Source organism: Orbicella faveolata, unplaced genomic scaffold (assembly GCF_042242905.1).
Source record: "Orbicella faveolata isolate gen_17 unplaced genomic scaffold, um_ofav_v1 contig_35, whole genome shotgun sequence".
Classification (NCBI taxonomy): Eukaryota; Metazoa; Cnidaria; class Anthozoa; order Scleractinia; family Merulinidae; genus Orbicella; species Orbicella faveolata.
Genome location: NW_028301564.1, coordinates 2,090,753 through 2,115,592, shown reverse-complemented (window position 1 = coordinate 2,115,592; position 24,840 = coordinate 2,090,753). Strand labels below are relative to the sequence as shown.

Here is a 24,840-nt window from a genome sequence, read left to right as displayed (position 1 = left end):
GATGTTGTCCAAAGATACCACTTGGGACCAAAAGAGTCGATCAAAAATTCTTCTATATTTAAGTTAATTGAATAAATACAAAACTTGACCCGTGTACGGATATCAAAATTTATCTCCTCTGGTGGGATAAAAAATCAGAAGTCTGTTTCAACGCTGCAATTCTAGACGAAGGCACCGGAAACAGAGTGACAAATCTCTCCCTCAATAGAACGCAGGCGAGTACCGTAAAATTGACAGACTCGCCTTGTTAGAAAGGGAAACGGAATTTTTCAATGCGCTTCATTTCTTGCGCGTTCTATTTTCTTTCTGCGTTAAGTCGCATTGACGCGCAGTCATGTTCAGAAGTGTTTGCATTTTGGCTAGACTTGCCGCAGATCATTTTTTTTGTCTCTCACAAGACTGAAATCTTTTCGAATCTTTAAGACGATACGTTAGACGTTCTAAGCCGCCTCATTTGAATGGGTTTTTAGAATAATAACAGATACGTAACATGGTAAATTAAGAAAAAAAATTAAGATAGATAACATGGTCGGTGTTTGTGGTCGTAGGTGGTTGCTAGCTGTCTGGTGTGGTTAATCAGGTTATGAAGCTCGTGGGCGTTTTTGCAGAAAAGTTTGTAGGCGTTTTAGCAGTTGTGGGCACCGCGGGTGTTGTGGTTGACGCCCGGAGAACGGACCACAATGCCCACAACGGCAAGGGCGCCCTGACTAACAACATAACACCCACATCTGCCTCAACACCACATGTACAATAGTCAAGGCTTGATAGCAGATCTTTCTTTGGATCTTCTAATGGCGAAGGCAGTAGCTTATTGATTTAGCTGTTCAGTTAAAACTTCCGTTCTATTGCCAACAGCTCCCTCGACTGGTAGTTGGTTCTTTACAACTTACTTGCGTTAAGCCATACATTTTTTTTTCACTTTCTTTTAATTGCATTAACCACACAGGGTGAGAGAAGAAATTACTCTCGACTTTTAATTTGCAAACAAATAAGCCCACAAATAAGTCTGGGAATGACACGACTATATTTTATAACTCAGTTGCAAAATGAAGTTATACAGTCCAATTAACTCAGTTATAAAATGCAGTCGCATTAATTCAGCTAAAAAATACACCTAACTCTTCCCGCTAAATTCATTGTCTCTTTCTTGATCTGGGTTAATGACAAGATTCAGCACGGTGAAACTTTATCCTCTCAATTCATTTAAAGAACTTTACTCAAAAAATATTCTCGCCGGCCTATAACAATACTCTTTTACTTTTTGAACATTAAATTTTAATTTGTTTACAAAAATATATACTTCTGTATTTGCAGTGGGTTCCCCAGCCTCCAATGGACAAAATTTCCCGCGAAATCTAATTCGAGGCTTACGAGTCGTCCCGACTTAAAGGGAACAATTCTATTCATTTTTTTCCGACTTAATGTAACAACTTGGCTTATTTTACGGAAGACCTGTTCCGAAGACCACTTGGTTGTGCCATAGCCTGCGAACAGGCTCCAGCTAGGTTCCAGGCAAGATCGGAAAAAAAAATTCGGCGACCGATGCGAGCCGACGAGCGCCAAAAAAAACAAATGACTTTCGGCGAGCGAAGCGCTTCGTTCGCTCTATGTTTTCTCTCCACCCTCGCCGGGAGCCTTTTCTCAGGCTAGCTTTGATATTGTGCTACTCTGATCCGGCGGTGGACTAGACGACAGGAATTCCGATTCGTAAATGATCCTCCAAATGACCGTATTAAAGGATTCAAGCGTCGTGTGTTTAAAAAGTTTGTAATTTAAATGGGACTTGATTCATTCTGCTCGCCCCTGTCAGCATTGTCGGATGAAGCTCTGATATTCTCATACACAGGATCCTCTGGGTGCTTCAAACCGACGGTCTCGTAGACGTGTTCCTTATCTGCGACGTTCTGGTAATCAGGAACATCCTTGGCAACCCTTGTCTTGGGCGTTTTATAATAAACTTCTGCCTTGGGCGTTTGATAGTGACCGTTGGGAGTTTTATAATCAGCCTGGGCCTGTGACGAAGTTTTGTCACGCGTGGCATCGATTTGTTCTTGCGTGACATAACGCTCTTCGTCGTCACTTTTCCCGTCGTCGCGTCTCGTTTCATTGGAACACCCAGCTTTTCCAAGAGACTCAATACTCTCGTACAATCCTGAAGCGCGTCCTTCTTCAAGTTGTTTTTGCTCCGCGCTCAAATCAACTCTCAAATGATCGCATTTGTCAGAATCACCAGCTGTTATCAAAGGGACATCTTCTGCCTCCGCCCTTGGTAGGAAGCCATTTGCCTCTTGTACAGCGATAACAGGTTGATCCGGTTCGTCCGCCGTCTGCAATAGCCCCTCAGTCATGGAGTCGCTGCCCAGCGTAGTGTTTCCCGAGGGGGTTTCATATCTCACGCTGAAGGCCCCCCATGTAACAATGTCTTTCGACCTCTTTCTACGTTTCGACTTCGTAACCTCACCGTTTTGATGCAATTGTTTTCTCTTGCGGGAACGCCCGATGAACACTATCAATATAATTAACAAGAGGAATGCGCAGGCCAGCGGAACTCCTATCAGTAAAATCTTGTTCCCTTTGGTTATTTCTTCACCTGAAAATGACCAAATAATAAACGTGTTATTCTCTGTGTGCTAAAAGACTAATGTTAAGAGACAATGGGGCTCACATCTCTAGGGTAGCCTTCGTTGCAGGTGCAAACGGAGAAATAACACGGGAGGCGAAAAACGCCCGTTCCTCCCCCCCCCCCCCCCCCTCCGCACTCCTCCGTACCCGCCTGCTACACAGGTTACGCTAGGGGAACGTAACAGGAGAGAAAATGCGACATTTTTTTATGGGATCAATGCAACACGTGTCCCATTCTCCCTAGGAAGCCCTCAAAGGTAATGATTAGTTTTTAAGTTTAGGCTAATCTTGGTTACAGCAAGCGGCATATATACATTGCACTAGGTGCGCCTCGGACATTCAACCAAGTTTACTCGAAGCACTTGAGCACAACTTACCTGTACCAACCGAATCAGCTTCTGACGTGGATTGATGAGAGTGATCACCCGGCATAGAAGACACTGAAGAAACAGATGATCGCCTGATAGCTGTTTCACCCGGTGAACGAGTCGATGTTTTAGCGTAGGGATCTGTCGGCAAGACATGTACGAAAAAAAAGAAAGAAGTTTTCACGTCAGCAAACACTGCATTTCTCAGCCGTTGGATCGTTTATTAATAGTTCAAGCCGGCTGTATCTCGTTAGCAAACAGCTTACCCTGGAAATGCTTACTATTCCCTTTGTTCCTGCCTGCAACAAAGGAAGTCGTAGACGCCGTAGGCAAAGCTACATCCACCATATCTACTATAGAGTGCAGCGGGTAAGAAGAATGCTTATGCATATCGATTAGACTTCGATGTTAGCATTATTTAACAATTAGATTATGAGTTCGAGATTTCTTTTGTGTGATAGTTGACGATGGCGCAGCCCTTGTCAACTATCACGTGTAGTAATCGAGAGCGAATAATCTAATTGCTTTAGTATAAATCTACTAGTCGTTCAAAACTCTATCTAAATACTCTACACAGACACTTCGAAAAAGCCAAGAAGCGGCCGTAATTATGTTAACAAGCGCGCACTACGCTACTCACTATCTATTACAGAATAGGTAGTGAGTAGCGTATCCAATCAGAGAGCGGCATTCGTGATAGAAGTTATTAGATTTGTACTAATTAAAAGGGATTAGAAGAAAGTAAATGAGTCAGCCTGGAAATGAGCTCTACCAACCTGTTGTATTACTAGGGGCTTCAGTGGACACACTCTCTACTGTACCAATTGTCTTTACAATCGCTGTTCGAGAGGTGCTGTGTGGCTTTTCAGAAACTGTTGTGCAAGAATAAAAATCAGATATTAAGCAGGTTAAAATAGTACCTTGCTTCCTTACTCTTCTTCGAAGCACACGCCACATAAGGAGGTTTGTTTTGTTTTGTTTTGCTTTTTACAGTTTAGTTATCCTGCAGAACAGCCAGTTCAGCACAGTACACGACAGCGCTGCCCCGCTAAAACGCTTGATCTAAAGACAGCAGTTTAGTCTATGGATAGATCTTGGCAACATTTTCTAACCAATGACTTCGTTTGTTTCAGACCGGTTATGGCGTTTGCAAACGCTAAGGAAGAAAACTTTGCGATAATTGTTATTGTTTGTTTCGTTGGCGTGCCTGTCGATTTGGCAGTCGAAAAAGCTTAATTTTGAAATAAGAAACGAAACGAAAAAGTGCCATGTCAATTTAAATTTGATTTGGAATCCTGAAGCTTTAACGAGCTTCATTCCAAACAGTTTCATTTCAGGTCCAATTCGATCATTTGCATGGGTGGGAGAACTGGAGGCGAGGTTATGGTTGCACTTCGCGAAACATGATTTTTGCGCCATGAAATTTGGAAGTAAATAAAGCTCTGAGCCGGACAGGATTATAAGAAAACCTATATGGATGAGTAAGCGAATAAAGTAAAGAAAATAACCTGTTGTTAGCTTTTGTGTAGTAACCTTTCTTGTAGTAGTGATAAACTGGCCTGAAAACAAAAAACATGGTGCACATCAGTAGCTAGATGACAAGTGAGATTAATTTTCTGTAACTGACGTTTCATCAAAATTTACACCATATAAACATTGATCGAGAGACAATTACAGCGTTCGGCTTGTAGCATTTTAACAAAAAAAACCCCTCTTGCATCAATAAGTTATCGTCAAAGCAGCGACGTTCTTAAGGGATCCGAGATATTTCACCCCAAAAATCTAATATGTTTTAAAAAATTTCGCGCGCAACAACCATTTCTTACTGACACACTACACGGATCTGTCCGAAGCGAAGTCATCGGTATGGAATGTTTACCACTTGAAGTCCATTCCAGAGCAACAGGCGGATAAACTGCCGATACCGTTTCAACAATCTTCTTTTGAGCAGATTTATCCATTTTGTAAGCTTACATTTAGTTTTCTTTCCGGCGTTAGTTTTTTTTTTTTTCATCGTATCATTTAAAACAGCGCATAGACTCTTTCGCTGTTGTTTGCAATAATTTTGATTAAATTAAAGGGAAAACGTTATAATTCGTGTTGTTTAAATGGTTTTCTTCTCCATTTGAAGATGTCACACGTCGTGCAAACGAGCTTACTGAACAAGGAGTGAGAAATTTTGCCGGCGGCGAAGACTTAATCAGTGCCACACTTCTGACTGTTTCAGGCGTATCAGTTCGACATAAAAAATTCCGATTCAAATGGAGGTTAATATTGCGGTGCTTAGTCATCAAAACTTCAGCTATTGTTCAGTGTTCTTCAGTCTATCTGGAGCCGGTTGATTTTATCCTATTTGCATTAATTTCGGATTTTTTTTTTTTATCGGCCTACGTATTGCGGTTTTGACTGGAATTTGTTAATTCAAGAGAGGGTCAAGGTACTGAGAAAAATGCCTTACAGGAAGGAAGTCGTTTTTCAGTGAACGATTTTCAAATATAAAATAAATTGGATAAAAAAATTCCATAGTGCAAATTGGAACAAGTGTTTGGGCAAGAGGCACAGGATTACAAGCATAGAAGCATATTACGGTTCATCACTTTTTCTTGGCTTGTTTGGCTTTCATCACTTCTGGCGCTTTTTCTTTCCGTTACCAAAATAATAACGTCCGATGAATAAGCCGGGACTGAGTCTCCTTACTAAATATGAGGGAGATTTACTATGTAAAATCGCACTATTAATTGAATACTTTCATCTCCTTTAATTAATCAGTACAAAAGGGTCATTAAGCAATCTGTTTGATTTGTTTCAGCTGATAAATTGTTATCACTGCAAGGATAGCCAGATCTACATTATTCTACAAAACTGTAAAACCACGGTAAATTGCAAGTCTCCTCCTGTTTCGGTGATATGTTTTTATCCATTGTAGTTGCGACTCGATTTCAGCGAGATACGACAAAACATATGGCAAGTTTCACCCTTCCCTAAAAGGTCGAATTTGTTGAAATGAGACCAAAGAATTCCGGGATGCCACAGTAGTGCTGAAATGGGTAATTTTCAAGGCAGTTGTAACAGGTTGGGAAAGGGAGGAATTTTCTTTCCAACGAATGGTTGAAAAACGACCAGCCGGGAAACAGAGAAACTTTGAAAGTCTAACTCATGTCTAAAAGAGCAGCTTTGATAAACAGCACCGTATCTGAACAGAGTGCCGATTTAATGTGACATCTTCAGTCATAACATGTATTCAACTCGTTACTCCAAGGAGGATCTTGGACTGATGATATTCTTTGTGAGTTAAATCTTTTTTCACTTTTTAATTAAGGCCATTAAGACTCGTGAGAAAAAACGTTTACGTCAGGCTATCGTGTGAATTTTTAAAAATAATATTAAAACAACAACATCCGAGAACCAATTGAGAATGAAAGGTCATGGGAAAACTCAAATATTTGATCTCGGGTAAATCCGAATGAAATCCTAACTTCAATATGGCTATCAATGTTTGAACCGGGGAAGAAAAAGGTGGCTCACGAGTACTCACATCAAGTACAAAGAACTTTTAACACTTCCTAAGTTAGTAAAAGAAAATTGTCGCTTATACTTACTGTTAGAGGCCGAGCTAAATCTTGCCAAGCTTATCATACCACAGGCCAAATATATTGCCACGAAACGTCTTCCAACTTCAAACATGTCGATAGTCTTGTTTCGCGCTTCCTTCAAACTGATCTGTGATATCTGCTGTACACTTCAGGTTGTTGGGAAAAATCGAGAAACCACAAATCCACACAAAGTCCAGGGTTGGTTTCAACTCAGTTCCTATTAGGAGTACAACTTCCCCTATAAGAATACAAAGCTGAGAAGGCGTGCGCTTGTAACTTGAGCAGACAATAAAACGCTAAAGAATACAATAAGTTGGTATTTTTGGCAAACTTGCCAGCAGAAGTCAAGGGTACGGTCTTTCGCGCGACGATTTTTAACGCTCTAATGACTTTGTACACACAGAGCTTTACAGAGTATTAATCTAAGTCATAAAAAGTGTTCGAAAAATGGCGATAATATGAATCTTCTTTACAAAGGTGCGAAGATTTAATTTCTACTGACACATACTAATAGAAGGATGACGAAAATCTAAATCGGTTCAATAGAAAATAATGAACGCGCCAGAGAATTTGAACAAAAGTGTGAAGGGTATCTGTAATCAAGGGCACGTTTAGCTTTCAGTTTTCGCCATTGAGTCCTAAATGTTTCCTGTGTTGTTGTAATAAAATCACGATTCAGCAATGAATCAGTTGAAACGTAACTTCCGATTCAGAGTTCCGGGAAAAGCAAATACAAACATTCTAACTATATGGGTCTGCGCCCTACCCCAAACACATGAAACCCAGTTTAACAGCTTCCTCTTGTAGCCCCCTTCGCTCCGCTCCCTCCCCAACCATTGATAACACGACATATACAGTAAACACCCGCATATAAGAACACACAATTTCAGAGGTCAGACTGATTGTGTTCTTATTTATCGGATGCTTAGTGAAAAATCAGCCTCAGGATGTTCTTAAATGTTCTTAAATTTTTTTAAATTCAGTGCTGTACAGCATAAAAAATGTTGCTAGAAATTTTAATCATGTTTTTGGACAATTACATAAATTGATGGAACAATAATTAAAAACCTAATGTTCAAATAGGTCTACTGTAATCAGTAATGTAACAAAACAGTAACAAGAAGGGTGTATGTATAGTTCTGTAGATATTCTGAGGAGAACAAAGGTGCCCAAAACTTAGCTAATACCATTGGTCAGCAGGTGTGTTTATGGTAATTTGTGTAATTTTGACACCCTTCCCATTTTATAAGAACATTATTTTTTTTCCAGGCTGATATTGTTCTTATAAAAGTGGTGCTTTATTTGCCAAATTTCAGCCTGATGTTCTTAATCCATGTGTTCTTATATGCGGGTGTTTACTGTAATAGACTGCGAGCAGTCTTTCTTTTGCTCGAAATTTCGTGGGAAAGAACGCGAGGAAGAACGCAAAATAACATGTCATGCTCGCACGCTCACTTGTTTTGCGTTCTTCCCCACGGATTTTCGAGCAAAAGAGATACGAGATAGCTTGAATTACCACCCCCCTCCCCCTTGCCTCTTCCTTTGTATTGATAATTTTTGTGACAGAACTTGAGAATAATGCCGAGGGCTTTGATTTCTGAACAGTTTTAGTGAAGCATGGTGTTTTTTAAACAGTCAAACTATGTTTTCCTTCTTAATGAATTAAATCTAGCCCGCTTATCTCGGCAAACAATATCTTTCGATTTGTGAGAGATTTGTCAACATAGCACGTTAAACCATTAATTCGCAAATTTGACGGTACACTGAACATTTGCATTCGATTGTCATATAAGTCAAAACGGCTGGCTGGCCTAAAATGATGACAGCTTTATCGCGACACAGTAAAATTCTTCAAGTTAAAATTACTGGTTCGCGCCGAGATCTGCCGGCCTCAAGAACTACTAGCTTCGCCTTGAGTTTATTGTTTAAGCGACACACGGGCAATTTTTCCAGCTTGCTTCACACTACTTAGATCTGCATACACCTAAAGCAATTAAATTAAACAATACACTTACCACTGTTACTTACTTGAAGTCGTAAATCAGTATTCAATCACGATTTCATTGTGCACGAAGTACCAACTTTCATTGTGAAGGTCTACTAATACGGTCGGCTGTATTCACGAGCGCCTCAGCAAATTCTACTCTGGCACGCTTGTTATGTTTGATTGACAACCCAAAAACACGTTAAAACATCTTGTCTTAATTTTAGACAGCACTGTACAACTTCCGCCAGTAATGGCCAGTAATCAAGCAGATGAATATTCGAGGCGTCTAATACGCGATGTGATGAGAAAATAAAATCGAGGTGCCTCAAGTGTTTTGTCACTCAGTGTGCTCAGCGTCTTAGTGGCGTTGTTGGACACCCACTACGCAGACATTAGGCTGATTTAGCAAGAGAACGGGAACGTCACTTGACGACGGCGCGCGCAGTACAAATACCCAAATATGGTCAAATTAGAACAGAATCCAGGTTATTCCGCGTGCCCTACAGTCGTCATCTGACCATATTTGGGTATTTGTACTGCGCGCGCCGTCGTCAAGTGACGTTCCCGTTCTCTTGCTAAATCAGCCTATTGTTTTAAGGCACATCACGCAATCTTTTCTCCTTCAAGAAGAAAGATTACTGTCGAGGAAAAGGTTGTTGTTATTCATCGTGGTAGATGCAATAATAAAGTGTATTATCGTTTGTCTCACGATGTAGTCACTTGAGATGTAGATCGCGACGTTTCGACTGCTTACTGCTAGTCTTCTTCAGGCGATAAGGTCGACTGATTGCACGGTATCATTTATATCACAAAGGTCGGCTGTGATTGGTGCATTTCGATCCTCCTATTGTTCCATTATTCCGGCGAGTGGCTGTTCCCTCAGTGGTCCGCTGTTGTACCGTTGTCCTGTTGTTGTGTTTCTTGATCGTGGGTATCCATGCTTCAGGAATTTCAATTCCACTATCCCTGTTGATGTTGTTAGGGTGAAGTCTTATGTGAATAGCTTCCTTGACCCTACGTGTGTACCAGTGAGGATCTCGATCAATAAACTTGACCTCATTCCAGATAGGATAGTGGCCGGTCTCGTGGGTGTGTTCAGAAACGGCGGAGGTCTGGGTACGGGCGAGTCGTATATCCCTGTCGTGTTCTTTGATCCTCTCCTGCATAGATCTCCCTGTTTCCCCGATGTAGACTTTGCCGCACTCACAGGGAATCCTGTAGACAACACCATCTTGTTTAGCCGGGTTGACGGTGTCCTTTGGTCGCACTAAGTGTGACCGAAGTGTCGTGTCGGACTTAAAGACGGTGCGAATGCCTTGTTGTTCTAGGCAGCGGCGGAGAGACTCCGAAACTCCTTGGACATAAGGTAAAACGGCGGTGGATTTAAATTCCGCGACAGGCTCTCTTCTTGGGGTTGTTCGTGCCTTTGTGATCTTCTGTACAAAAGAGGAGGGATATCCGTTAGAAACAAGTACAGATGACAGATGTTTCTTCTCTCCAGCGATTACTGATGGTTTGGTGACAAGACGTTTAGCCCTGTCGTACAGACACTTCACAATACCGCGCTTTACTGAACGAGGGTGGTGTGAGTCATACGCTAGGTACTGGTCAGTATGTGTTGGTTTCCTGTAGACACTGGTGGTAAGGAAAGAACACGACAAACGATAATACACTTTATTAAGAAAGATTACGTGATTACCCCAAAGAAAATTCTGTACTCTAACACAGAGCGTGGGAAGCGACCCGAGAAGGAGAAATCACCGAAGTTTCCACTCGCGCACTTGTAGATCAGAGGGGTGTGCGTAGAGAAAATTTTTGCTCCAAAAGGACAGTCAGCTAAAAGAGTTTTGCACGATTTCGACAAGTTTCAATAGAAACTAAGGAAATGTTCAAAATAAGTCAACCCCGTTACTGTCCATTCTCGATTTTGGGAGTTGTGGTTTTCGGTTTTACGGCTTTGAATCATTTTCAGATCGGTGTTTCAGTTTTTGCACTTAAAAATTTCTGGTTTTTAGGTTTTGTTATTTTTTTTTTTTTTTCACGGTTTTCAGTCTTTTTTTTTTTCCTTTTAGCACTGAGATGACGCAAATCAGATTAACAACAATGGACTGCGGCTTGCCTGTTTTTGGTAATTGTTGATCCAAGCAAGTCCAGCATTGCACCGATTGCAACTAAATTTGGTCCAGATGTATTCTGGTCTGTTCTGCATGAAGTTTAATTCTCATTGTCAAATGAGTGATTTCAAATCATTTTGTCACTTTGATGTCATCAGACTTTATCGAACTGATTTTGAAATTACAGATTTGATTTGGGAGAAGATTGTTCGGAATATAGACTTTGGGAACTCCTATGGAGCTTTGTTTGAGATAAATACAAGTGGTGCATCACCAAGAAAGAATCTGAAGTATCCATACCCTCACACACGGATTCTTCAGGTAAGAATAGCGAAATGATGATTCAGTACTGTATTTGGATTGCCTCTACTTTGTAAAGGGAAGTTGTCATACTTTTTTTGTAGAGGAATGAAATATCTAATAATTTCCTTAACTAGATACCTGCTGTTGAAATTTTAATATTGGGCAGTAGTTTTAGTTCAAGTCAAGCGATGATTTGCACTCTGTTTCTCTAATTCCCATGCAAAAAAACTTGTTGATCAGCAAAATTTTTAAATGTCTCTCTCCTCCACAGAGGCTCAAAGGATTTTTTTTGGGTGGGGAGAACATGCTGAACGATGCAAGTGCAGGTGCAGGGTTAGGTGAAGGGCAACGTCGGAGATCCATTCAACTTTGTGCCTGCACTCACCTTGCACAGTGACTCTCTATAATGAACATTTTGAACCTCTGCAGAGGACAGACATTTAAACAAGACTGGAATTACTAAGTTTTCTGCAGTCATTGATTCTTGGAAAATATAGTGTAATGCTACATTGTAGTTTCATTTCTAAAGACATAGTGCAGCCAATTCCTGTAAATAAAAAACTTAGATGTTACAAATTTCTGCCCACAGCAAAATGCCTTTTCTGATTCCAAACAGCCAAGTGCAGGCTATGACAAAACACAAATCAAAATTATGTTAGCCTGTTAACAGGCTCTCTAGTTGACAATGGTGTGAGAGAAAGTGGGAATAAAGAGGAGAGAAGAGTGAGTTGGGGAGAGAGAGGAGGAGAGCCACCCCAATCCCCACCACCACCCCCAGCCACTTCACTATCAACCAGTTCTTTCTTGGCCCTTTTAGCCGCAGTCAGATCCTTCCAACCAGAACTTGTTCACAGGCTAAAATTATAAAATTATGTATGGAACCAAGCAAGTTCATTAAAATGGAGTTGCTAATTTTCTGTAACATTTACCAAAAACAAATCAAGTGAAGGACACTTAGAACTTTTCTTTATCGCCTAAATCTCAGAACTGATATAATTATGATAATTATCATTTGCATCTTTTTTTCTCATAGTATCTTCTGACTTCTGGAGCTAAACTTACACTGTCTGACGATGCACATGGTACTGGTGATGTAGGTTTCTGGTACAACAACTTGCCCCAGTACTTAGCTACTCACAATGTCAGTGAGCTATACTATCTGGAGAAGGCCCTGATGACTAATCCCTCCTCAGAGCATCAAGGCAGTGTGGTGTGTAAGAAGACAGAAGGCAGACTGTTTAAGCCATCCATTTTGGACTCGCTGCTCTGACATTTTAGAAAATGACAAATAAAATTTTGTTTCCTAATCTTTGGTCATTTGTTTGTGGGGCTGAAACTCGGTGAGGTATACTTTTCTACAGGGAAGTTCTTCCCCGTAGTCCAAACCCTTATACTTTTATATACTGTTTTTGACAGAGAAAGTAACCCGAATAAATGTTTATTATCGGAAAATTGCCACTTGTGAAAAAAGATAACTAGGTTTTCTTCACCTAGTTCAAAAAGTTTCTCCAATGAGACGCAAGATTTATTTCAGCTTATCGTAAAGTTCAAACAAGTGCAATCTACTTTTTCCACAGCAGGTTACGCTTTCTGGTTAGTTTAGCAGACTTTTCGATATTTGTTAACACTTGTAGCTCCGGGTTTCAGGTTTGTGGTGGTGGTTAGTTGTTACAAAAGTGTGGTTCGTCATGCTTTCACCAAACTAGATTGAGATGTTGTCCAAAGATACCACTTGGGACCAAAGGAGTCGATCAAAAATTCTTCTATATTTAAGTTAATTGAATAACTACAAAACTTGATCCGTGTACGGATATCAAAATTTATCTCTGGTGGGATAAAAAAACAGAAGTCTGTTTCAACGCTGCAATACTATACGAAGGCACCGAAAACAGAGTGACAAATCTCTCCCTCAATAGAGCGCAGGCGAGTACCGTAAAATTGACAGACTCGCCTTGTTAGAAAGGCAAACGCATTCTTCCAATGCGCGTCATACCTTGCGCGTCCTATTTTCTTCCTGCGTTAAGTCGCATTGACGCGCAGTCGTGTTCAGAAGTGTTTGCATTTTGGCTAGACTTGCCACAGATCATTTTTTTTTTGTCTCTCACAAGACTGAAATATTTTCGAATCTTCAAGACGATACGTTAGACGTTCTTAGCCGCCTCATTTGAATGGTTTTTAGAATAATAACAGATAGGTAACATGGTAAATTAAGAAAAAAATGAAATTGATAACATGGTTGGTGTTTGTGGTCGTAGGTGGGTGCTGGCTGTCTGGTGTGGTTAATTAAGTTATGAAGCTCGTGGGCGTTTTCGCAGAAAAGTTTGTAGGCGTTTAAGCAGTTGTGGGCACCACGGGTGTTGTGGTTGACGCCCCCAAAACGGACCACAATACCCACAACGGCAAGGGCGCCCTGACTAACAACATAACACCCACATCTGCCCCAACACCACATGTACAATAGTCAAGGCTTGATAGAAGATTTTTCTTTGGATCTTCTAATGACGAAGGCAGTGGCTTATTGATTTAGCTGTTCAGTTAAAACTTCCGTTGTATTGCCAACAGCTTCCTCGACTGGTAGTTGTTTTTTTGCAACTTACTTGCGTTAAGCCATACATTTTTTTCACTTTCTTTTAATTGCATTTAACACACAGGGTGACAGAGGAAATTACTCTCGACTTTTAATTTGCAAACAAATAAGCCCACAAATACGTCTGGGAATGACACGACTATATTTTATAACTCAGTTGCAAAATGAAGTTATACAGTCCAATTAACTCAGTTATAAAATGCAGTCGCATTAATTCAGCTAAAAAATACACCTAACTCTTCCCACTGAATTCATTGTCTCTTTCTTGATCTGGGTTAATGCCCAGATTCAGCACGATGAAACTTTATCCTCTCAATTCAGTTAAAAAACTTTACTCAAAAAATATTCTCGCCGGCCTGTAACAATACTCTTTTACTTTTTGAACATTAAATCTTAATTTGTTTACAAAAATATGTACCTCTGTATTTGCAGTGGTTTCCCCAGCCTCCAATGGACAAAATTTCCCGCGAAATCTAATTCGAGGCTTACGAGTCATCCCGACTTAAAGGGAACAATTCTATTCATTTTTTTCCGACTTAATGTAACAACTTGGCTTATTTTACGGAAGACCTGTTCCGAAGACGACTTGGTTATGCCTTAGCCTGCGAACAGGCTCCAGCTAGGTTCCTGGCAAGGTCAGAAAAAAAATTAGGCGACCGACGCGAGCCGATGAGGGCGAAAAAAACAAAAGACTTTCGGCGAGCGAAGCGCTTCGTTCGCTCTATGTTTTCTTTCCACCCTCGCCGGGAGCCTTTTCTCAGGCTAGCTTTGATATTGTGCTACTCTGATCCGGCGGTGGACTAGACGACAGAAATTCCGATTCGTAAATGATCCTCCAAATGACCGTATTAAAGGATTCAAGCGTCGTGTGTTTAAAGAGTTTGTAATTTAAATGGGACTTGATTCATTCTGCTCGCCCCTGTCAGCATTGTCGGATGAAGCTCTGGTATTCTCATACACAGGATCCCCTGGGTGCTTCAAACCGAGGGTCTCGTAGACGTGTTCCTTATCTGCGACGTTCTGGTAATCAGGAACATCCTTGGCAACCCTTGTCTTGGGCGTTTTATAATGAACTTCTGCCTTGGGCGTTTTATAGTGACCGTTGGGAGTTTTGTAATCAGCCTGGGTCTGTGACGAAGCTTTGTCACGCGTGGCATCGATTTGTTCTTGCGTGACATAACGCTCTTCGTCGTCACTCTTTTCGTCGTCACTCTTTCCGTCGTCGCGTCTCGTTTCATTGGAGCACCCAGCTTTTCCAAGAGACCCAATACTTTCGTACAATCCTGAAGCGCGTCCTTCTTCAAGTTGTTTTTGCTCCGCGCTCAAATCAACTCTCAAATGATCGCATTTGTCAGAATCACCAGCTGTTATCAAAGGGACATCTTCTGCCTCCGCCCTTGGTAGGGAGCCATTTGCCTCTTGTACAACGATAACAGGTTGATCCGGTTCGTCCGCCGTCTGTAAGAGCCCCTCAGTCATGGAGTCGCTGCCCAGCGTAGTGTTTCCCGAGGGGGTTTCATATCTCACGCTGAAGGCACCCCGTGTAACAACGTCTTTCGACCTCTTTCGACGTTTCGACTTCGTAACCTCACCGTTTTGATGCAATTGTTTTCTCTTGCGGGAACGTCCGATGAAGACTATTAATATAATTAACAAGAGGAATGCGCAGGCTACCGGAACTCCTATCAGTAGAATCTTTTTCAAAGAGTTCTCTTTGGTTACTTCGTGAGCTGAGAATGACCAAATAATATATATGTTATTCTCCGCGTGCTAAAAGACTAATATTAAGAAACAATGGGGCTGACATCTCTAGGGTAGCCTTCGTTGCAGGAAGTAAAATAGCACGGGAGGCGAAAAATGCCCGCTCCCCCCTCCCCCCCTCAACCAGCTCCTCCGTACACGCCTGCTACACAGGTTACGCTAGGGGAACGTAACAGGAGAGAAAATGCGACATTTTTTTATGTGATCAATGCAACACGTATCCCATTCTCCCTAGGAAGCCTTCAAAGGTAATGATTAGTTTTTAAGTTTAGGCTTATCTTGGTTACAGCAAGCGGCATATATATATTGCACTAGGTGCGCCTCGGACATTCAACCAAGTTTACTCGAAGCACTTGAGCACAACTTACCTGTACCATCCGAATCAGCTTCTGGCGTGGATTGACGAGAGAGATCACCCGGCATAGAAGACACTGAAGGAACAGATGATCGCCTGATAGCTGTTTCACCCGGTGAACGAGTCGATGTTTTAGCGTAAAGAAAAGAAAAAAGAAAAAGAAAAAGAAAAAGAAGTTTTCACGTCAGCAAGTACTGCATTCCTCAGCCGTTGGATCATTTATTAATAGTTCAAGCCGGTTGTATCTCGTTAGCAAACAGCCTATCCTTCCTAGCTCTACTATTCCCTTTGCTTCTGCCTGTGACAAAGGAAGCCGCAGACGTCTAGATGTAGGTAAAGCTACATCCACCATAACTACTATAGAATGCAGCGGGTAAGAAGGATGTTTATGCATATCGATTAGACTTCGATTTTAGTATTACTTAACAATTAGATTATGAGTTCAAGTTTTCTTTTGCGTGATAGTTGACGAGGGCTGCGCCCTCGTCAACTATCACGCATAGAAATCGAGAGCGAATAATCTAATTGCTTTAGTATAAATCTACTAGTCGTTCAAAACTCTGTCTAAATACTCTTCACAGACGTTTCGAAAACGCCAAGAAGCGGCCGTAATTTTGTTAACAAGCGCATTACGCTACTCACTATCTATCACAGAATAGGTAGTGAGTAGCGTATCCAATCAGAGAGCGGCATTCGTGATAGAAGTTATTAGATTTGTACTAATTAAAAGGGATTAGAAGAAAGTAAATGAGTCAGCCTGGAAATGAGCTCTACCAACCTGTTGTATTACCAGGGGCTTCAGTGGACACACTCTCTACTGTACCAATTGTCTTTACGCTCGCTGTTCGAGAGGTGCTGTGTGGCTTTTCAGAAACTGTTGTGCAAGAATAAAAATCAGATATTAAGCAGGTTAAAATAGTACCTTGCTTCCTTGCTCTTGTTCGAAGCACACGCCACATAAGGAGGTTTGTTTTGTTTTGTTTTGCTTTTTACAGTTAAGTTATCCTGCAGAACAGCCAGTTCAGCGCAGTACACGACAGCGCTGCCCCGCTAAAACGCTTGATCTAAAGACAGCAGTTTAGTCTATGGATAGATCTTGGCAACGTTTTCTAACCAATGACTTCGTTTGTTTCAGACCGGTTAAGGCGTTTGCAAACGCTAAGGAAGAAACTGGAAGCGAGGTTATGGTCGCACCACAGGGAGCACACAATCTTGTTGAATAGGAAGAGAGTAAATAAAGGAATGAAAAGAACGAATATTTTACCTTTGTCTCCTGTTGTTATTTCTTACCCGACCTTACAGAGAAAACCGCTACTTACAAGTCCTGCGTAACACTGTAGCGCTGAACTCGTACTTAGGCCTTTTCGCGCTCTGCAAAAAAATTTTTGGCTTTACAGTCAATGTTATATGTAAAGCGAAAAAAAAAATGTTTTGCAGAGCACGAAAAGGCTTGTGGTTGCACTCCACGAAGCATGATTTTTGGCGGGAAAAGTAGTGCGATGAAATTTGGAATTAAATAAAGCTCTGGGCCGGACACGATTAAAAGAAAACCTATAGGGAAGAGTAAGCGAATAAAGTAAAGAAAGAATAAAGGGAGAATAACCTGTTGGTGGCTTTTGTGTAGTAACCTTTCTTGTAGTAGTGATAAACTGGCCTGCAAACAAAAAACATGGTGCACGTCAGTAGATGACAAGTGAGACTGATTTTCTGTAACCGACGTTTCTTCAAAATTTACACCATGTAAACATTGATCGAGTGACTATCACAGAGTTCTGCTTGTAGTATCTTAACAAAAAAAACCCCTCTTGCATCAATAAGTTATCGTCAAAATAGCAACGTTCTAAAGGGATCCGAGATATTTCACCCTAAAATCTGATATGTTTTAAAAAATTTCGCGCGCAACAACCATTTCTTACTGACACTCTACACGGATCTGTCCGAAGCGAAGTCATCGGTATGGAATGCTTTAAATAGATTGTCAAAAGTTCCTCGAGCGCTAGCGGGAAAATTGATATTGAGCGCGTAAACACTAGGCGTCTTTTTTCGTTAGGCTGGAAGCATCATGGAAATATACTACCTCCAAGAATAATACTTTTTGAACCGGATCTGGTTCCTCGTCCCATCTTGGTATATCCTGCTACTTTGACGGAATACAATTTTCCGCTTGTCAGACCAGTCAGGTTTTGAGTATAGACCAGGCTCGCATCGATTTCAGACCATGACACAGAAGTACCTTCACGATAGAACACAACATAGCCCAGAATGACACCATTACGATCATCTTTAGGGATTGGGCCCCATGAAACCTTTATGGAAGAGAGAGTACTGGAGACGACTTTGACGTTGGTTGGTGGTTTAGTTGGGACTGGAAGCAAACAAAAAACAGCGGGTTCATTATAGACAGCGGAAGGAACCAACCAGAACAAAATGTACGTGCAAGTCTTGCAACCTGAGCCATGCTCGGGAAAAGTAGAGAGATTGAAATCACGATTTATTGTCTAGTTGATTAAGATCTTTACATCTCGGATTTAATTACTTAGAAAATGCGGGACAAAGTTCTCGTGCCAATAGAGAATGATGGCCTTGTTGACCAATCATAGGGAGACCTTAACTATCACGTGGCTCAACCCGCGCGACTCAGTTCCCGCGCTTTTCATCAGCTGAGCATTGCAAACCTATTACCCAGGACCTCACACTCCCAATAGGAGACGGGGCCTTGGTTGAATTGGGAGGAAAGATTTTGTTTCGAGAACTAGTGATTGCGAGCGCAGCTCTTACCTGATTCATTTGTTTTGATTGTCAACGAGTCCGACCACGAACCAGCCACACGGTCATTGAACACTTTATAGCTTTTGACCTGTATCTCATATCTTGTGTTTGCCTTAAGAGTAAAAGAAGCTTTTTCTGTAGAACTTTGTATTTGTCTTGTCGCTTTGCTTTCTACGTTCTTGAAACGAACATAGTAGTTTAATCTCGATGTATCTGTTATCCCAGTCTTAGTAACTGATGGACTGTTCCAGACGACGGTGATTCTCAAACGGTTCACACTGGACACACGGAGATTGATGGGTTTCGCAGGAACTGTACATGAAGAAAAGTTTATGTCAAATAATATTATTATCCACTGGGAGACATAAAACACGACATACAATGTGTATGGCAGATAGGTGCAACAGATAACTTCAACATCTTGACTATAGCCAGACAAGCATGTTGAGCAATTTTCAAAAGAAAAAAAAAATTCCTTCACAGCAAAAACTGCTAACAAAAAAAAAAAAAAACGCAGTGGGAGCCATGGGGAAAAAATCGAGCAGTGCTGTCTACTATAAAGGCCCTGTGTTTGACTTTGAAAAAATTCTTGAGCAAGCTATTGTCTACCAAAAAAACACTCACAACCTAAAGGTGACTGAAAAATTTCATGCCCCAGAAAATAGCCCAACTCTCACCCCTTCACCACGCCTCAAATAAAATAATGGTCAGTCCCTTAGAACAGATAGAATCGCGGTTTCCTCGCGCGTTTCAAAGTTGACAATGTTTCCACTTAACACATTGTCGTCGTGTTTGATAAACTCTGAAGTCAGATGTAGGGCCATGTAAATCGGTCTCTCTCCCACAAAATAACCATGGAGAGTTTTATCCATAGAAATTGCAGCTTTTAAAAAGCTTTCTTTCGAGGGAGAAAATACGAGTCCAAACTCACCCAAAGTGTTAGTATGTAATCCAAAGACATCCGACCAAGTGCTTTGGTTTGGTCTAACGGCTTTAACGTAAATGTTATACTGTTTGTTATCTTGTAAGTCAAGTTCAGCGCTCTCTGATGTCGCGGGCACCCGTCTTCCGGGGCCGCTCCCAACAACCTGGTAGGACACCATATATGACAGAACTGAACTGTCTGGTGCGCCAGCAGTAGTCAGCGGTCTCTTCCATTTCAGCATGATCTTAAGGTCGCGAACACTTGCGACTCGAAGGTCTGTTGGTTTACCTGGAGCCACCAAAAAAAAAAAATGAAAATACCTTTTTGAGAATTTGCCGATACACGGGGCTTTTTGTTTGAAGCGAAAATAGCTTATACCTGACGCTAAGCGCCTCTCACAAAATCATTAATCAGCTGATATCGTGTTAATGTGTCTGACGACTAAATAAACAATGAAACCTCTATTATGCTGATTAGGCCGGATATTTATTCGCGGATATGATGATCTGTTCCGTGAAAAGAACAGTTTTCTGAGAGAGTTGTTCGAGGAAAAAGATAAGCTTTTAATTATTGTTTTTTCTACCTGTCAATCAAATGTTTACCTCTTAAAGTCCATTCTACAGCGAGACAAACTAACTTCCGAGTTAGGATTTCGAGTTGGATTTTCGAGTTAGGGTTTCGAGTTGGATTTTCGAGTTATGATTTCGAGTTGGATTTTCGAGTTAGGATTTCGAGTTGGATTTTCGAGTTAGGATTTCGAGTTGGATTTTCGAGTTAGGATTTCGAGTTGGATTTTCGAGTTAGAATTTCGAGTTGATTTTACGTTTAAGGATGTAGAGTCGGTCTTTTCGAGATGGTTACTAGTAATCCAGCTGCAACGATCTCAGCTAGTTTGTCCGTGAACCGTCTCGTAGATTTCCAGTGCAATGCAACCAACAAAAGAATTCCTGTAGGGGTGGGGCTAGTGATTTGCCTTTTTACTGCGCGTAAACAGCTACATTTACGTGGTGCCAGAACGACCAAAAGGAGGAATAAACCTCAGCTGTACATCGTGCTCGAGAAACATTAGCTCGATCAGATCGATAGCTGCAAGAAACAGAAGAATGTTTCTGGAGAAACGTATAGCTTTCTCGAAGTAAAGCTACGGCGTCTCAGAAGAAAAACGTACAAGGACATGTCAAATAATATAATGTCCGTGATAAGAATCTACCCACTATACTTGCAAACAGTTCTAATCAGAGCCGGCCCGGCGTCACAATATGGAATGCAAGTAAGCAAAATTTTCACGGTAAATTTCATATTTTGTACCTCGAAAGCAAACACTTGGAGACTTTAAAACTTATCTTGGAATATAAATGAGCCTTAAAAAACATAAACACATGGAAAATTACAGGGGTGTCAAACTCGACGAAAGGACATGCAGATAAGAGCGGAACTGAATCATACAGACCTATGACCTCTAAAAATTTTGCTATAGCACGGTCTTACGGCTCAACTTTACTTAAAATTCCTTCTCATAACACAGCATGAAGTGAAAAAACACGAATGAAGCAACAAAAAGGTCGAGTGACCGAACAGAGAACGGCAAATGTACAAATGTCACAAACCATAGGAGTCGTGTTGGCTTGTCAACTGCATTTTACACTGATGCCACAGTTAAGCCATCGAGTGCCTAGAAATCTAGAAAAAAATGCCGTCAAAGAAACACAAAGTAACGAGGTCGAGCTTCAAACTAATAAGGATCGAAAAGTACATTACGCCATTGGCTAGCTCTATCTTGACCAATAGGAGTCGTGTTTGGCCTGTCAACCATTTAAATCATCAAACCACTGAAACTTTATTGGAAATCCCACCGAAAAAATCCCGCCAAAAAATCCTAACTCGAAAATCCAACTCGAAAATCCAACTCGAAATCCAACTCGAAATCCTAACTCGGTAAATAGACAACCTCTTCTACAGCACCAGGCCGATAAAACTGCCGATACCGTTTCAACAATCCTCTTTTGAGCAGATTTATCCATTTTGTAAGCTTACATTTCAGTTTTCTTCCGGCGTTAGTTTTTTTTTTCATCGCTTCATTTAAAACCGCGCGTAGACTCTTTCGCTGTCGTTTGAAATAATTTTGAATAAACTAAAGGAAAAACGTTATAATTCGCGTTGTTTAAATGGTTTTCTTCTCCAACTGAAGATGTCACACGTCGTGCAAACGAGCTTACTGAACAAGGACTGAGAAATTTTGCCGGCGACGAAGACTCAATCAGTGCCTCACTTCTGACTGTTTTAGGAGTATCAGTTCGACATAAAAAGTTCCGATTTAAATGGAGGTTAATATTGCGGTGCTTAGTCATCAAAAGTTCAGCTATTGTTCTGTGTTCTTCAGTCTATCTGGAGCCGGTTAATTTAATCCTATTTGCATTAATTTCGTATTTTTTTTTATCGGCCTACGTATTGCGGTTTTGACTGGAATTTGTTAATTCAAGAGAGGGTCAAGGTACTGAGAAAAATGTCTTACAGGAAGGAAGTCGTTTTTCGGTGAAAGATTTTCAAATATAAAAATAAATTGGATAAAAAGATTCCATAGTGCAAATTGGAACAAGTGTTTGGGTAAGAGACACAGGATTACAAGCATAGAAGTATGTTACAGTTCATCACTTTTTCTTGGCTTGCTTGGCTTTCATCACTTCTGGCGCGTTTTCTTTCCGTTACCAAAATAATAACGTCCGATGAATAAGCCGGGACTGAGTCTCCTTACTAAATATGAGGGAGATTTACTATGTAAAATCGCACTATTAATTGAATACTTTCATCTCCTTTAATTAATTACAAAAGGGTCATTAAACAATCTGTTTGATTTGTTTCAGCTGATAAATTGTTATCATTGCAAGGATAGCCAGATTTACATTACTCTACAAAGCTACAAAACAACGGTGAATTGCAAGTCTCCTCCTGTTTCGGCGATATGTTTTTATCCATTGTAGTTGCGACTCGATTTCAGCGAGATACGACAAAACATATGGCAAGTTTCACCCTTCCCTAAAAGGTCGAATTTGTTGAAATGAAACCAAAGAATTCCGGGATGCCAAAGTAGTGCTGAAATGGGTAATTTTCAAGGCAATTATAATAGTTCGGGAAAGGGACGAAATTTCCTTTCCAACGAATGGATTAAAAAAGACCACACGAAGCCGGAAAACAGAGAAACTTTGGAAGTCTAACTCGTGTCTAAAGGAGCAGCTTTGATAAACAGCACCGTATCTGAACAGAGTGCCGATTTAATGTGACATCTTCAGTCATAACATCTCTTCAACTCGTTACTCCAAGGGGAATCTTGGACTGATGATATTCTTTGTGAGTTAAATCTTTTTTCACTTCTCAAGGCCATTAAGACCCGTGAGAAAATACGTTTACGTCAGGCTATCGTGTGAATTTTTAAAATAACATTAAAACAACAACATCCGAGAACCAATTGAGAATGAAACGTCATGGGAAAACTCAAATATTTGATCTCGGGTAAATCCGATTGAAATCCTAACTTCAATATCGCTATCAATGTTTGAACCGGGGAAGAAAAAGGTGGCTCACGAGTACTCACATCAAGTACAAAGAACTTTTAACACTTCCTAAGTTAGTAAAAGAAAATTGTCGCTTATACTTACTGTTAGAGGCCGAGCTAAATCTTGCCAAGCTTATCATACCACAGGTCAGATATATTGCCACGAAACGTCTTCCAACTTCAAACATGTCGACAGTCTTGCTTCGCGCTTCCTTCAAACTGATCTGTGATATCTGCTGTACACTTCAGGTTGTTTGGAAAAATCGAGAAACCACAAATCCACACAAAGTCCAGGGTTGGTTTCAACTCAGTTCCTATTAGGAGTACAACTTCCCCTATAAGAATACAAAGCTGAGAAGGCGTGCGCTTGTAACTTGAGCAGACAATAAAACGCTAAAGAATACAATAAGTTGGTATTTTTGGCAAACTTGCCAGCAGAAGTCAAGGGTACGGTCTTTCGCGCGACGATTTTTAACGCTCTAATGACTTTATACACACAGAGCTTTACAGAGTATTAATCTAAGTCATAAAAAGTGTTCGAAAAATGGCGATAATATGAATCTTCTTTACAAAGGTGCGAAGATTTAATTTCTACTGACACATACTGATAGAAGGGTGACGAAAATCCAAATCGGTTCAATAGAAAATAATGAACGCGCCAGAGAATTTGAACAAAAGTGTGAAGGGTATCTGTAATCAAGGGCACGTTTAGCTTTTTTTTCGCCACTGAGTCCTAAATGTTTCCTGTGTTGTTGTAATAAAATCACGATTCAGCAATGAATCAGTTGAAACGTAACTTCCGATTCAGAGTTCCGGGAAAAGCAAATACAAACATTCTAACTATATGGGTCTGCGCCCTACCCCAAACACATGAAACCCAGTTTAACAGCTTCCTCTTGTAGCCCCCTTCGCTCTGCTCCCTCTCCAACCATTGATAACACGACATATAATAGACTGCGAGCAGTCTTTCTTTTGCTCGAAATTTCGTGGGAAAGAACGCGAGGAAGAACGCAAAATAACATGCCATGCTCGCACGCTCACTTGTTTTGCGTTCTTCCTCACGGATTTTCGAGGAAAAGAGATACGACATAGCTTGAATTACCACCCCCCCTCCCCCTTGCCTCTTCCTTTGTATTGATAATTTTGTGACAGAATTAGCTTGAGAATAATGCCGAGGGCTTTGATTTCTGAACAGGTTTAGTGAAGCATGCTGTTTTTAAACAGTCAAACTATGTTTTCCTTCTTAATGAATTAAATTTAGCTCGCTATCTCGGCAAACAATATCTTGTGATTTGTGAGAGATTTGTCAACATAGCACGTTAAACCATCAATTCGCAAATTTGACGGTACACTCAACATTTGTATTCGATTGTCATATGAATCAAAACGGCTGGTTGGCCTAAAATGATGACAGCTTTATCGCGACACAGTAAAATTCTTCAAGTTAAAATTACTGATTCGCGCCGAGATCTGCCAGCCTCAAGAACTACTAGCTTCCTCTTGAGTTTATTGTTTAAGCGACACACGGGCAATTTTTCCAGCTTGCCACACTACTCAAATCTGCATGCACATAAAGCAATTAAATTAAACAATGCACTTACCACTGTTACTTACTTGAAGTCGTAAATCAGTATTCAATCACAATTTCATTGTGCACGAAGTAGCAACTTTCTTCGTGAAGGTCTACTAATATGGTCGGCTGTATTCACGAGCGCCTCAGCGAATTCTACTCTGAACCTCCAGGAATGTGATACAACACTTCTTTGATTTGTGACCTTTTCGCTGAAGTGAACACTACGTGCTAGGCAGTTTTGGCACGCTTGTTACGCTTGATTGACAACCCAAAAACACGTCAAAACATCTTGTCTTAATTTTAGACAGCACTGTACAACTTCCGCCAGTAATG

The 24,840-nt window shown here is 40.8% G+C and overlaps 3 protein-coding genes across 6 annotated transcripts; 1 reads left to right on the top strand and 2 right to left on the bottom strand.

Moving 5' to 3' along the window:
• Positions 1–948: 948 nt before the first annotated feature.
• LOC110048361 (uncharacterized) lies at positions 949–24,840 on the bottom strand. 4 transcript variants are annotated; one of them, XM_089272593.1, is made up of 9 exons: positions 24,536–24,840; positions 23,038–23,269; positions 19,391–19,672; positions 18,469–18,771; positions 17,768–18,055; positions 4,499–4,549; positions 3,767–3,862; positions 3,000–3,131; positions 949–2,590 (listed from the first exon to the last, which is right to left on the bottom strand). In XM_089272593.1, the coding sequence occupies exons 2-9, from the start codon at positions 23,120–23,122 to the stop codon at positions 1,773–1,775; spliced, it is 2,055 nt and encodes a 684-aa protein (XP_089128719.1). In that variant the 5' UTR covers positions 23,123–23,269; positions 24,536–24,840; the 3' UTR covers positions 949–1,772. The 4 variants fall into 4 exon arrangements, with proteins under 4 accessions (XP_089128719.1, XP_089128718.1, XP_089128721.1 ...); XM_089272592.1 differs by having other exon boundaries at positions 23,038–23,248; XM_089272595.1 differs by having other exon boundaries at positions 24,549–24,840.
• Positions 10,604–12,294, top strand: LOC149102628 (uncharacterized). Its single transcript, XM_089272597.1, has 2 exons — positions 10,604–11,005; positions 12,021–12,294. The coding sequence occupies exons 1-2, from the start codon at positions 10,757–10,759 to the stop codon at positions 12,255–12,257; spliced, it is 486 nt and encodes a 161-aa protein (XP_089128723.1). The 5' UTR covers positions 10,604–10,756; the 3' UTR covers positions 12,258–12,294.
• Positions 13,641–15,828, bottom strand: LOC149102627 (uncharacterized). The gene is made up of 2 exons (XM_089272596.1): positions 15,704–15,828; positions 13,641–15,304 (listed from the first exon to the last, which is right to left on the bottom strand). Exons 1-2 carry the CDS (start codon positions 15,756–15,758, stop codon positions 14,463–14,465), a joined length of 897 nt encoding a protein of 298 aa, XP_089128722.1. The 5' UTR covers positions 15,759–15,828; the 3' UTR covers positions 13,641–14,462.